The 15,395-nt window shown below is 37.9% G+C and overlaps 1 protein-coding gene across 9 annotated transcripts in view; it reads right to left on the bottom strand.

Annotated features, from left to right (window-relative positions):
• Nucleotides 1-714: 714 nt before the first annotated feature.
• LMO7 (LIM domain 7) overlaps nt 715-15,395 on the bottom strand; it is a 96,641-nt gene continuing 81,960 nt past the window's right edge. For all 9 annotated transcript variants that reach the window (XM_082279120.1, XM_082279121.1, XM_082279123.1 and 6 more), the window contains 9 exons: nt 13,861-14,228; nt 12,132-12,197; nt 11,741-11,806; nt 10,014-10,066; nt 8,193-8,412; nt 7,010-7,282; nt 5,565-5,673; nt 3,734-3,836; nt 715-1,441 (listed from right to left, as the gene is read on the bottom strand). In XM_082279120.1, coding sequence (XP_082135246.1) covers nt 1,419-1,441; nt 3,734-3,836; nt 5,565-5,673; nt 7,010-7,282; nt 8,193-8,412; nt 10,014-10,066; nt 11,741-11,806; nt 12,132-12,197; nt 13,861-14,228 — 1,281 coding nt within the window. In that variant the 3' untranslated portion in view covers nt 715-1,418. The remainder of the gene's footprint in view (nt 1,442-3,733; nt 3,837-5,564; nt 5,674-7,009; nt 7,283-8,192; nt 8,413-10,013; nt 10,067-11,740; nt 11,807-12,131; nt 12,198-13,860; nt 14,229-15,395) is intronic.

Genomic DNA, 15,395 nt, shown 5'->3' with positions numbered 1-15,395 from the left:
CCAATCTGTGAGCTCTCCTACCCACACACCCCCCCAAAATCCCCTGAGAGCAAGGAGCACTCCAAGCTGCTTTGGCAGCCTCACTGCAGCTCCTCATGGTGCCATATACAAGCTCACCACTCAAGAGCCCTCCTACACCTCCCAGCTTCCTCTTCCTCGGTTTTATCCACAAAATACTCCCCCAAATTGCTTTGATCCACAGCCTGTGTTTTTTCACTGCTTCCAAGGATATGGACACCGAACGGTACGTAACCGGGCATGAAAGGATTTGGGGAAGCCACTGACCAAAACAATTTGGAAGCCACCACTGAGACATAGTGCACATTCCAGCTGTGTTTTCAAGAGGAGCAGAACCTAACCCAAAAATATTTTCAGCACTTCATTTCTAGCAACAGCAGAGAAATTTTGAGGAATGTCCACCTCTTTCAATTGTTTTTCAGGGATAAGCATCTAGTCTCACCACTGGTACTGAATGCTCAAGGGAAAGAGCATGAGGAGCAGGATGAAAAAGCTGTACACAGACTTAGACATTGACTACAAAGGAAAAGAGAAAAGGAAGAACTACAGTTCTTGCATATATTTAGGTGAACAACTTAATCTTGTCAGAACAAATATTTTTCCCAAGATGAAATTAAAACAATTTTATATTTGCACACATTACCTTAGACATGTTTAGCTGAACAGAAAGGACAAAAACTTCTAGTAACTGCAACATCAGATTTTTTATTTACAAATATATGGTAATTCAACAACCATTCTCCACTCAGTTTGCAGAGGAAAGAGTGATAGTTACATTTCCAAATGGGAAAAGAAAACTCTCTCCCTTAAATGGATTCCACAGAATATTATGCCAACACCACTGAGCAAACAGATTATTCTTTGTATTTAGGTTTCAAAAAAGCACATAATTTTAGAAACCAGCATATGGAAAGCAAAAATTTGTGTGCATTTAAATGCAGCTTCATATTAACCTAGAGAATTCACTTTCAGTATATGTCAAAAATAAAGACAGCAATTGCAAATATATATTTATATTAGCTATTTCTCTAATGCTCATTTCAGGAGCTTAGAACAAAATACCCTCTTCATATACCATTGGAAAGTCAACTAGTTGATTATAAGCCTCAAAAATATTTTGAAGTTATTACTGAAAATATACTTATTCTCTCTTGTGCTCTCAGTACTTGAAGCTGAAAATGTGAAAGCATTTTTCCCAGCTATTTCCTTACTGCAATTACTTTCTTATAAATAAAAATAGTTATAAGAAGAATAGAAGGTATTGCTATGAAGACTAGACAAGCAAGAGTTACTCTTAGAAAAAAAACACACATACACAAAATATATATATTTATAGATCTACATCAGCAGCAATCACCTCTTCTTGTATCTGCAACAGTGGCTTCATATCTTCATTTGCTTCACATGGAGGTTGGTTGTCCAGCTGTTAGGGAGACACAAAAGAAACTTTAAGTCTAGTTACTGAAGAATCTTTGTGACAACAATTAATATTTTTTGTTTTTAAATAGTTAGAAAATGGTATGTCCAATACTTATTGAAAATGGGAACATATACTAAGGTATACACTCTGAATCGAGCAATCCAAATTTAATGAACAATACAAATTTGAGTTGAATCCAATTATAGCACTGCAAGTATTTCAGGCCAAGTAATATTCCACAGAACATGCACCTTACCAAATTCTTAAGAATTATTTTTAGTATTAGCACAGAGTGACAGTTTTTCTAAATTTACCCTTCAGTAATGAAATTAAAATTTGCTAAATAACTGTAACACTATAAAGAACTTTTTTTTTTATCTTCTCTCTGCATATCTTTGTAGGTATCTGCCAATACAGTGGTGTTCCACTAGAGCGTTCCAAGTGTAAACCACAAAATTGACACCAAAATGTGCAAAAATGTCACACCATAAAATTGTACAGTGAACATTAATAACCCTATGGTTTATCAAACCTTTTAGCCAACATGTTCACATTCCAAACTAACAAATAATTAGCCAGGTTGATGTCAAATGCCAACTGTAAAAGCAGTAATCCACATCACAGGCCAGTGCTGTGCTGCCAATACATTTTCACTGCAGTAATTGCATAGCTGGTTTTAGTATTATTTGAATAGCTGATTCCAATTACTAATCACTAATTTGAATACTTTGTTCTGTACCTACAAGTTTTTAAAACTGCTGATTTTACTTGTATCTCATACAATTATGTTTTGAGGTGCCCACTGGCCCAAGTAGATGCAGTCTGAAGGGAAGGGATTAGAAACGTTTCCTCACAGATCAGCTCTGCTTCTGAAAGGCACTGCTGTGACTTTATGGGCTGTAATGTCAAAGAGAGACTAAATAGCAATTCATCCATAATAAAGTTACTTATCCAACTCATCCAGCAATATATCCCCCCAAAAGAAAAGACAGAGAGAAAAATAACATGAAAACTCCAGAGTGAATCTCATACATTTGGGTGCTTCAAATAGGAACACAGTCACTTCAGTGTAGTCTTGTCATCAACAAGGAGATACATTCTCCAAACATTAACTTAGACATGGTGGGACCCAGTGCCCTGGATCACCTCCAGATGGAAGGGAGGGATTCTCCTCCTCCTTCCACCGATCACAGCGGCATCCTTGCACTTAACATTAGCCTCTGTGAATGCACTGTTACCCTCACGAGGTGTTGCGCTTCCTGGTTTTAGCTCGGGTACCATGTAATCATTTCTGTGACTTGTCTTCATGGAAGTCAAAAAGAGCCTGCAAACAGCAACAGCATCAGATGCAGAGCTTCTCTTTTCCTGAGCTAGATTTCACAGCCAGCAGCTGCCCAGTTGCTGCTCAAACACCTTAGCATGAATATCCTGTTCCCTTCACTGCCTTCTGATCCACCATGAGAGAAATGTGCCGGGCTCATAAAGAAACACGGACATTTTTCCCAGGAAGTAATTCAGAAATTATTTCCCTTCCCTGATTTTTATCATCCTAGAGAATTCCATACTTGCTACATAAAAAGAAAGCCATATAAAACTCCTGACACTTATCAAATTAGGAGGTTGACTACCATCATCTATGACAGCAGGAAAAAAGACCTAAATACCACTATACAAAGCCTTAACATCATGCTCCAGTAAATCAGAATTCTGCAAACCATAAGAAGGAAAAAAATTATACTGCACCTTTTAATTAAGATCTGTAAGTAAATCAATTCCTCCTGAACTTGTACCTAAATGAATAACCAATTATAGACCTATAATTCCAATAATAATAGCATTGCAAAAAGAAACCAGCATTTGTGCCATCTGCACGAGATAAACTAATTGCTTTCCAGGTATGCATTAGGACTGAATTAAATACATATTTCAGCTTACTTTTTAAGAAAATGTAGACACTTTTTCAAAAAGGCTTCTCTGTTATCAAGACAAGCTTGTTTAGCACCTGACAGCTCCTTGACACCACTTTCTCAGATCTATGAAGGAAGGAAGATGACTATACCATATTGTCTGCTTGAAACTGCATAATAACAAGTTGGTAAAATCAACTATTGGCGAGTTAGAAGTTAGGAATGACTACTCTACAAAAGACAAACTGGCAATCAAACCTTGCTGAACCTATTCACTAACTTAAAGCTAAACATGAAAGCTATCAAGTGGCTCAGCTGTGCAAACACTTGAGTTTGTACAGCACAGAGAAGAGCTACAGTCATGCATGCTGCATTTGGATTGCCTTACTTTTAAATCTGATATAGCAGTCATTGCAGAAGAGTTTGTTGTTTCGGATCCTGACTTCAGCTCCAGAGCGGGATCCACCGAGGTCACATCCACAGGCAACACACTGTATCACACATGAGTAATTAGCAACTCCTTCCAAAATACTGAGAAACAAAAATGCTGTTCAAAAGCAGCTCAGATTAAGCTCAACAAAGCTTGAACCATAACCCCACAATCACTAGAAGCAAATGTACAATGATTAGTAGATCAAAATGCAACCAACCCTGAGGAAATATTTTAAGGCAACGACTGGACAATGAATAGCAGAGATACACCAAGTAAGCAAACATAAAGCAGACGGTTTTTAGACATTAGTTCATTAAATCTAATTTGAACTTTGGTTTCTCTGAAAACTAAAACTGGTTTGGCACAAAAAAAATTTGTTCTCTAGATAGACACAGGAATTTTGGCACAGAACACCTGGGTGTGCTACTTGCAGATTTCCATGAGGCACTACATGCTGTTGGTGTCCTCAGTCCCTTGGCACTCGAAGCAGCAAATATTCAGGCACTCCCAATTTCCTGGGTTTGCATCACCGAAACAAGTTCTGATTTGGAGAGATGGGGCTGATTTAATTTTTCTTGCGTAAACACATAAAGAGCATGACCGCTGCCATGCTAACATTAAACTATTTAGCTATGGTGGCTAAACATGTACTTGCTGTGAATATGAACCACATCTGGAAGGAATGTAATCCAAAACATAATACTCTCCTGACTGAACTTACCAAGGGCAGATAGTTTCCCTGCTTAACCAAGTAATGAATCTTTTGGATGGCACCCAGTTCAACAGCTCATTAATTTTCAGAAATTTGAAAAACAGAAACTTGGCATTTTCTTATGTAGGTTACAGCTACAGGTAGATTGTCTCACACAGAATACATGTCCTGCAGAAAAGAGAATGGTGACTGATCACTATGGATTAGTCCTGTCCTGTCCCTCCTGCTCAGTTAGGCAGGACCAGGAAGAGCTTGGAGTCAATCTCTAGTAATACTCCAGGTGATGCACTTGAGCTGGGCACAGAAGACAAGTGTTCGGAACTAGGCACAGAAATCTCTTTTTGAAGGCAGGGAAGAAGTAAGGTCCAACAGCACCTCCAAGTTATAGTCTAATTCCTCATCTAGTCTGAGGGCAGGGGCACAGGATTGCTTTGCTGTCTTTTGCAGGCAGAAATTTGTTCTTTCAGTTCTGCAAATGTCCCAAGCTGATGGAAATCATGTAAGTAGGTCTAGGTCTCAGTGCTGGGCATGAGCTAGTACACTTAGTTTCTGACTAGGGCTGAGTAGCATTAAACACACCTTTTGGTTTTGTTCTAGGTATTATCCTGCCACGTTGAGCTCTTCCAGCGTGCCTTTACTTGGAAAGCACCACATGAACACTGTCTGCTAAGGTTAGCTTAGAAAGGATGGGTCATCTCAAATGATTCAATTGCCAGGGTGCAGGCTGAGATTTTGTTTTTTTTAGAGGAGCTGCTTTCTCTGGGAGAAGTGGTTCAGCGTTTTCTGATATTTTGCCACATATTTGAAGAAGGAAATCTTTGATCTCACAGTCAATGTACTCATCTTACCTATCAAAGTCCTACTTGTTAGCTCTGACATTTAAGAAACACTTCTAGAGTTGAGTGCTGAATGCCTGCAAATGGGATTGCCTCATGGAAATATGCATGCACCACGCTGTCAAGAGTAGAAGGCAAAGCAGTTGATTAGTAAGAACCCCTGTGAGCATAACACTGAGTAGCCATGCGTGCTCCTGATTAGTTCCTGTTCCTTCACGATGTGACTCCCAGCTCTCACCTTAAAGCAATGTAAATGATAACAAAGACCAAGAGACTCAATGATCATGGCTGCTCCTTTGCCCAGAATGTTATTACAGTATGAACAGATTTTCTTCCCACTGACTGACCTAAATACAGAATGAAAAACCTTAAAAACAGCTTGAAAATGTTTCAAAGATAAAGAAGGGTTATCAAACACTTTTTGAGATTAAAAGTAAAAAACACATGGGTAAAAACTGGACTATTATGCTGCTTAGGCAAAATAAACTGAAAGTTAATGTATTTAGAGTAGAACTGAAAGCTAGGGAAAGCTGAAGTGTTATAATTTAGATCAAATTTACATAGGAACAAGTTAAGAAATTCGGTCACATTCTTGGCATATATTTCATTGTATAAAATACCTTCTATAAATAAAAAGTGTACTGTTAAGTTTGGAGAGTAAGAACACAGATTTTGTGCTCCTGCCTTCTTAGTTGTGGGGAACTATCCAGAAGGCTAAGTTTTAGCAAGCACCCCTTCCAAGTCCCACCATCTGCACCTTGTTAGATAAAAGAAGGCTAGTCCTGAACATAAAATATTATGTTAACTCTTTGAATGTAAGCCATACGGAGGTCAGTTTCCATAGATCTACCAAGGTGTTAGCAAATGGAGGTGAGAACAAGATAAGCAAATATGGTCAAGAAGGTAATTTTCTTACATCATAAAGAATGAAAAAACTAGCTAAAAAAAAAAAAGGGTCAATTTTATCACTTAGTGCCTGAGAGTGTAAGAGCTAGTGAAGTAGTGTTCATTGTTGTTATATATAACACATGTAATTTTGTGTGGGATGATTCTCTGGAGTACTACCCCCAAGGTATTTTTAAAATGTTTCAAGTACATAAAACAGCAGAGTTATCTACCCTACCACAGCTGAATTCCATTTTTGTTTCAAAATATGTTGCAATTCTTGCTTTCTCCTCCTAGATTAAAATCAACATCCTACTCTGTAATTCTCCAGGGTCATGGGTTATGAGCATTCCTGAGTGCTCCTCAAGATGATATTGACCACATGCCAGGAAGTGGGGAGGAGAGACCAAGATGAGGGTCATAAAGCGTGGGTTTCAGGAATCTTTTGTTAAAACAAACCAAGGAAAATAAATGTCAGAAATGCCATCTGGAACAGGCTTTTGCTCATCATTTTGGTAACCAACACACAGCTCAGAGACTGCAGATTGATTATTCAAGTTCCTTTGTTTTTTTAAATCAATGTCAAGCAGTGATGACAAACCTGGGGAATTTTCTGAGTGACTGGAGTAGGAAGGTAATACCAGCCTGTACTTCCACTGTCCCCTCCAGCCAGAAAACTCCAGGTACTTGCCAATGTTACGGGCAAGAACACTGCTGTAAGCCCAGCATATACACAAAATCTGCTCTTTAGTGCTGGCCCAACATTTGTACCTTCCCGGAAAATGGGCACCCACTCACCTGCTGCGTGTCTGGGACCCTGACTGAGAAGTAGACAGGGGAGACTGAGCCCGGGGAGCTGTCTGGGACATGGAGGGGGCTCTCGCAGAGGTGGCCACAGGAGGTGCTTTGCTGGAGGAAGGAGTGCACATGTAGGCCCGGTTTGAAGTGGACACCGGGCGACTAAAATCTTGACTAGAAGACAGAGATGAAGAGGATGCAGACTGGTTCAGCCATGAGTGGTGCCTCCACGAGCTCATTCTTGGAGAATCAAGATTGTCCAAAGACTCCCCTCTATAATAAAGATACAAGCACCTCAAATGTAAATGGCAGTACAGATGGAGCAACAGAGCTATATGCTGAATTGTTTAAGAGAAAGCCATTATCCTCACATTTTTAATATTTTCTAGGATGAATATGTTTGTTTGATGACTCTGAGCAATATTCTTCATGTACTGATTTAAAATGTATGAGTAGCAAATTATCCTTTGTGTCTAGCTATAGTTCTCATGGGAAAAAGCAGCCAAGGGAAAAGAGGTGGCACTTAACAACTACTTTATAAAAGCAAAACACTTCACTGCAGCCTTATCAAGGTGAACTGTATCAAAATCCACAGTACAGCAACAGACCTCAGATACCATGTTTATGTTTTCTCCAAGGGATACCAGATCAAAAGTAACAATCCACCCAGGCTGGATAGCATCACCCAGGTACAAGGTGTTGGCCCAATAACTAAACACTCTCCTGACTGATAACTCAGCTGTTTCCTGAGTGACAAATCCAACATTCATACACTAAATAAAGCAAAATTAAACTATCCAAACTTTCTGACATATTTCTGTGTTGAAAAAGGTATACTCCTTAGCCATGATAATACATTTCCAAAACAGGTTGCCATGCTGAAATTCTTAAACACATCTGTCAATTACAAGGCACACTATTGATTTCCATTGCTGCTATGCCAATCAAGAAATAAGCAGCTGAGTTATTTACAGGTCACATCCACATTCCTTATTTGCAAAAAACCTATTTAATCCCAGCTGTAATACAGCTACTTTCTTCTGTCTATGCTACTATGCAGTTTACCTTACAGCATTTCACAGACTCAATTTGTTTCTATGCTCTGTAATACAAGCTGAAGTCCAGAATAACCAAACAAAAATATTTGATGAGAGACAGAGTTAATTTTTAATGTGATTCCTACCTCCTCATACTACTGCTGTACAGACTAACGGGCTCCTTATGTATACTGGAACTGCGCTGCCTAATCCAGCTGCTGTCCGTGTGCAGGGATGTTTTCTTTCTCATTTCCTGAAGGATTTGCTGTCTCTCCAACTCTGCTGCAGACAGGTTTTGCTCCTTCTGAGACTTCTTCTGTGACTCACCCATGTTCCAGGACCTCTCTGAATACTTGCTCTGGGTACCTGTGCAGACAACATGTGCAAACATCAGCTAGACACCTCAAGGCACAAAAGCAGTTATCGTCCTGTCAGCACTCTGGCTTAATTCCAAGAGCTATTGTTCATCACTCCATTCACAAGTTATTCCAGTTCCCTTTTACAGCTGGGTAAAACTTGTCAATGCATCATGACTAAATTTTTTTTGTTTGTATTTCCATTAATGTAGCGTTTTATAGAATGATTAAATACATTTTCCTTCACTTTCGAAGTGTATATGCATAGACATTTGTGTGCACACACTCTTCTTTTTAAAAGGGCATGACCTCTTTTAGTGCCATAATTTGGACTCTTCCTCCAATACAAACTGAACCATGTGTAAAATACGTAGTTAAATAATGGGATGCTGTCTTTCTGTTTAAGAGTTCATACTCTCTTCTTCTGTAAGTTGTCTCTGTTTACAAGAATTTCTTTCTTTCTTCAAGGCACTAAACACACTGCTTTAAGTTCTTTATATAGATACAAAGGGGAGAGGGAAATCTTTCAGATAATTTCTCTGTTATTTGGATTATGTGTTAACTATTGAGTCACAAGGAAATTTATGGAATAGATGGTCTTCAAAAATTTGGAAGGGGAAACAAATAAGCAATCTTTCTCCAATAGGTGTTGACATATCGGAAGGCAACAATCTTTTATTTCCTAGATCCAATACCTATTATTTAGGGTAAAAATAATTAGGAAAATTACTCAGCAATAAGTCATTCAATTGAAATTTCAATCCTCCAAATGCTGCTCTGTCTATAGATTTGCTCTTGGATTTACTGCTATAGATTATCATTATAAAATACTGTGGAAGTTAACTTTCTCATTAGCTTCAATGACAGTGCTTTAATGTATGAAAGCAATATTTTTAATCTGCAAGATAGCCCCTAATACATCTACGTTTCTTTGATTGCTTGTGATTACTTTTTTTTAACCATGTTTTAGACACACAAGTAGCTTGCAGGCATTTTTGACTGTAACATATTTATAAAACTGGTTTCTTTGCTTTGCACACATTCCTCTAATATAACGAAAGTCATACAACTGAATTGGAGTCCAGGACAGAAGCCATTGTGACATATTGAGAGCTCATGCTCATAACTTCTTGCTCTGTTATTATTGTACTAACTGAAAATATGAAGACAAAAAGTTGTACTAAATACATTCAGCATCTTGGTATATGCAGCCTTTTTTTTTGTTGACAGAGTCAAAGTATCAAAACAACATATACCTTCAATGATATGACTGCATGATTGATTTACATGAAATCTCATGTAAATACCAGTCATTAAAATTTAGGCATGTAAGAGCCATTTGTAACCACTGTTACTGATGTCTTCAAGAGGGCAGTTAATCATATTTGTCCTCAGCTTTTATGTTGACTGCATGATTTTCCTCTTACTGTTGAAAGTTCATCAAATTGGGGCACAGTATGAAATACAATGCAGCTATCAAAAAGCACTCTGAAAATCAATTTTCTTAGGGTGACTATATGTACACATCTTTTTTTTTTTTTTTTCTCCTACTCTCCCCCCTCCCTCCCTATCCAAAAAAGTTAAATATAATGGAAATTATACAGTACTTACCATTTCTGATTGTGTTGAATTCATTCAGTTCTGTAGTTGATTTTGACTTATTCCTAAGGATATAAAACCATTCATTTCTCTACTTTAATTACAAGACCTCATTACAGACAAAGCTCTTATTGCAGATGATATAACAGTCATCTTGTTTCTAAAGAAAAACAGTCCCTGTTTTTTCACCATCCCTCCTATCAACAACTTATGCTGTACTTAAGAGGCAAAAAATACCTAAAGACCAAGAGGATACTAAGGGAAAAAAAGGTCAATATGTCAATATTTAGATGTCAGTAGATAAACACCAATAAAAAGTTAAAATTTTGTACTGAAAATTGTCAGTGCTTCAGGTAGAAGGAACTGATCACTGTACTTGCTTCAACAAAAGCATGTAAAAAACTAAGTCCTTTCCTCTGTAAGTTTTGTGAAGACTAGTCAGACAAAGAAGTGAGAACTTTCAGAGCAGATTTACAATTTATTTGGCTTCATGAGAAACTTAAATCATACTTCAGCAATGTTACTAGACTGTAAGCAAATCACCTCCTCAAACACTGCAAGCAGATTGTTTTTGGAAAAAAATATTGTTGACTCATTATACCTAGCAGCATAATTTTTTAACAAGTTTTAGCCAGGAAATGTCATTCAACAAATGTCATATACAGGAAGACAAATGGCAAAAGATTGGTTTTCTGACAGTACAGAGCAGGAGCTTCACCAATACCTCTGTGCTGTATTATTAGTCTCAAGTAGTCCACCCAATTTTTTAGCTTAAAACAACTCACAAAGGAACAGAAATCCTTTGGTCATAACTCAAAGCTGCTACATTAATGTGTTTACATGTACAGCATTGGCTGCATAGCCACATTTTGAGGGATTCTCATCCTTTATCTGCAGACAAATAAAGCATAAACTACATCATGTCTTGCTTTCTTAAGTTCTTACTGTCTGTCCTATGGTGCAGACCCATTTTATTATTTATTGAAGAAGATGCAACAGCTTCATAGCTGCCTGTAGTGAAGAAAAAAAGCAGTGTCCTCCTCACACATATATGCAATATGTAACTATTTAGTGCATGCTCCTTCTGAAGTTAGATTTAGATCTTCCATTAGTAACAGATCCATTAATTGTACCTTGTAATTTTTGGAGTTCCTCTTTATGTAAGAAAGGTATGCTCACTCCAACTATGAGAATTGATCAAATACACCGTGGAAGTCATCTTTCAGAACTACTGTGAGATGCGATCCAAAACAGAGGCTTGATTTGTAAAGTAAGAGATTGTAGCTTAAAAATAACTTGTGTAAATTACAAAGGCAACTATCTCTCTGATAAATATGCTGCTGCTGCCTCTTACTTCCCTTCTTGTTTACTCTCTCAAGTTGCACAACCCTAATTGGGATGACTGCACCTTAGTTTGTAGAGCACGCTATGACACAACCACAGTAGTATCTGAACTTGTTTTCCAGCCAGGTAAGTCTAGTACCACCCACATCACAGTCTTACTTCTCCCAGTAGAATCCCATCGACTAACTGTTGCTTACAACACAGCGTATAATTTGACAAACATTTGGCTGCTTTTTTTTCAGTATGAAAACAAGCCATAAAAACTGCAGAACACAGCAGCAATCCAAAGTATGCATATTTAGCTGCCATGACTAAAGTTTATTAGAATTTGAAATGTTTTCTAACACAGAAATGGTGATGCTACAGTCGGTGTTGACATTCAATATCATATGTACCTGTCAGCAAATGACTGGCCAGGTTGCTCCTCAATGGTTTTAGAAACTTCATAACGCTCATAACGCCTATTGGAAAAAGAAGATACAATTATGTTCATATACAGAAAAAGACATACATAGACATAAATAGTTCCTAAGGGAAATATTCAGAAGAGATCCTTAAGGGAAAAAAGCCAGTTTGAATTAAACACCCCAAACAGTTGAAGTTCTAAGGGGGCTTAATTTAACAGTCAGAAATACAACTGATAAAAGAAGGCAGAAAAAGAAAAGTTGTCAGAAAAACTGGCTGAAATGACATTTTTGTGATGTGACAAGGAATCCAAACATAAGCATGCCAGAATGATTATTGCTGAAGATGTTTCAACTATGTATTTATTCAATTTCTTATTACCTGTCAATGAGAGGATGGCCAGCTCGATCCTCTATTGTTTTTGATACTTCATAGCGCTCATAATGTCTAGAAGCAAAATAAAGATAAAATACATCTTAAAAAAATTTTCTAGAAATTGAGCAAACAGTAAGTATACCCAGAGAAAACTGAGAAATTTCAGATGTGTTAAAAGAATCCTAAAGGCTAAGGTGCTGCAAAAATTACAAGCAACAGTATACAACAGTGATTATCTCATCCATTTCAAAGCCAGGAGGAAAGTTTTGTCCAAGCACAGCAGTTCTCTAAAAATTACATTTTTATTCTATAATACTGTACAGGTGCAGTTTATAAACTCACAAAGTTCCACAGACAACACTCTTCAGCTGCCTGTCCCCTCCCTCAAAGCATTTTGCAGCAAGTATTATGCCTTTGCAGGCATTAATATAACATTTCAGATTTCAAGTCCTATCTTTGGATATCATCTTAGAGCAAATATTTAACACCAGATATTTTAAAGCCCAGTTTCACTGAACTTGTTGCTTTACTATTAAGCAAAACCACCCATGTTTAGCAAAACACATCCTTTGGCAGCAACCTCAGAAGCAATGAAATCCCCATGGACTAAAGAATTTAGATATGCAGATATTGCAGCAGCTTAATAAGTTACCGCACAAAGTCCTATAATCTTAAAACTGGGACAAGCTAAAACTGTAAAGTTACCCTGGTTCTGCTGCCAAGAAGAACCTGTTCAGCCATTGTAGCATTGTGTCTCTGCTTTGCTCAGCAGGCATATCAACAGCAGTCATTTAGATTAAGTTAAAGTAACTCTGGGTCTTACAACCTCCTCTGCAAATATATGCAGTTTTCTTAATCATATTATCTTCTCCCAAGACTTAGCTTGTGTTATCTTCAGTCATCTCTTATTATGTACATAAGAAAAGGAGAAAAACCTCAAGAGAAACCGCAATTCATACACAAGGCAGTAAGGTAAATGCAGACAAAATAAGGGAAAGTTACTGGTTTAATCTCCTGTAGAGGAGATTCAGACAGATTAAACTCCTGTAACAGTAGTCTGAAAACTTCTGGGCAAGAATACAAACTTGTGAACTAATAGGAGGGGATTTGTTTGTTTTTTAAATTAAGCTCTGAAGAAGGTAAAGGAGATTAAAAAATATATCTGCAGTGGATATTTCTAACAGGCTATGATATAACAGCCAGTAACTGTTCACTCATATACCATGATATCCCTCATTGACAAATTAACCCAGTAGTTAAATTGCAATTAAGATTTATTCTTACACTGTTGAATTAAAATGAGAGAGAAATCTGGAAAAATCAGTCACACATTTGTTGGAAAAGTGTTAACTTGGTATTTCTTCTGGAAGCCCTGTATGTTGTTGAGTCACTGGCTCTCAATTTACAGGCTTGTGCAGAATTCTTACAAAATCTTCTCCTTAAGTGTTTCAGATCATCTTCCATTTGGCTGTAATTACTGTATTTACATCCCATTAAAAAAAAAAAAAAGATTAAGTAGGGTAATATAGCATTTGATTCATGGGGAAGGACTTTGTGTTATGCCTGATCCTTCTATCTTTTGAAAGAAAGACTATCATATGGTATTGTGCATCTACTGATTGCAGTATGAATCTTAGATGAACATCCTTCTATACTCAGGACAGACACACTCCCATTAGAAATGGATTTGAATTTGCAGAAGGAAGAGAAAGTACATCCTATCACAAGTGCACACCTTTGGTACTGAGGCACCTCCACTGACACCTCCCTCTGCCTTTCTGCCTGCTGCCTCTGCTCCTCCATCTCTGCCTGTAGCCTCTGCTCCTCAGCATATTGCTGCTCCCTCTCTTTACGTCGTCTCTCAAGCTCCAACTCTTGTTCCCGTTCTTGCTCAAAATGCCGGGTTGCTTCTTCCTGGATCCTCCCTTCCTCCTGAAGCCTTCTCCTTCCTTCTTCCTCATGCAGTAAGCCTGCTGCCAGCTCATTTCCTCCATCTCCTTCTCGCTCCTCTGGAGTATTTGCTTCAGGGCTTGCTCTCCAGCTGGACACAGGTGGAGCCTGAGAAGTGACGGATGTTGTATTTAGGGTTAGAACGGTCTGCTCCTGTAGCAAAGAAAAAAAAAAAATCATGCTTTTAGGGAAGGGACCTCTTTTTTAACTAGATTGCTCACTCAGAAAAGTTTATTTATTCTATAAGGTAAGAAGGTATACAAATCATCCCCAGAACTTCCAGTGCAAGACACAGGGCACAGTTTGGTTTCACATTGTCCTAACTCAAGAGCTTCATTCCACACACCAGCCTTAGCAAGCGCCACAGGCAGCGCGGCCACAACTATGTGAAACATTCTGCTTTCTAAAGTATCACTTACATGTCAAGCCATCCCTTCCCCACTTAAATACCCATGGAAAACAAACCCTTCCATGATACCCAGCATTTCTCCCTACTATTTTGACTAAGAAACCTGAGACCTACTTAAGAGTGTATGCCCTAAGATATACACTGCAATCTATATCAGACCAATGAATTTCACATGAATCCTCATGTGCAGGAATCTCCCACTCTCTTCCATTCTCCTACCATTTCAAAGTCAAGCCTCAGATCCACCTACTCCATGACTCTGCTCTCAAAGATGAGAAAAGGCCTTTAAGTGGTCAAAAGATGTTTTAGTTGCAGGGAAAAAATAATGTTTACAGGGCCATCAAAACCTCTAATTACAGAAAAAATACGAAATGGTTTACATTCTTGTACAACAAAGTCCTCTAACAACTCAAAAAACTTTCTTATTAACGTCCTAAGCCTTAAATTATGGTCTACTTATTAATGACTCTGTAAACACAACTGATCTAGCTTGGATGCTTCAAGCAGCACTCAGTAGTAAAGAAGAGATACCTCAGACAGTTCCCATACTCAGGAAAAAACTCGTTCATCTTCCCACAAACAACAGCCACAAAAGTCGGCATCTACAGAAGCTACACATATTCAGTGTTTTAAAATATATGATTGGAAATCTGAAGCTGATTTGATATGCAAATTTATCAGATGAACTGTCTGCCAGTAATTAGCCAGACACTTATGAACATGCTTCACAATAAAGTATTGAAGCAGAATTCCAACAAGTAGCATCAGGTGGTAAATAAACAGCAAAAGTGATCATTTATGATCACAGTAATTAATACATGCTGTGACTTTTTGCCAACATATTTTTGTTGTTAGTTCTCTAACTAGCCCATAAGGAAGAGCAAAAAATTCAACATATCTCAAAACATACC

This window comes from Coloeus monedula (assembly GCF_965178545.1).
Source record: "Coloeus monedula genome assembly, chromosome: 3".
In the NCBI taxonomy this organism is placed as follows: Eukaryota; Metazoa; Chordata; class Aves; order Passeriformes; family Corvidae; genus Coloeus; species Coloeus monedula.
Note: the sequence above shows the minus strand (reverse complement) of the source record. Positions and strands in the feature narration are given on the sequence as shown.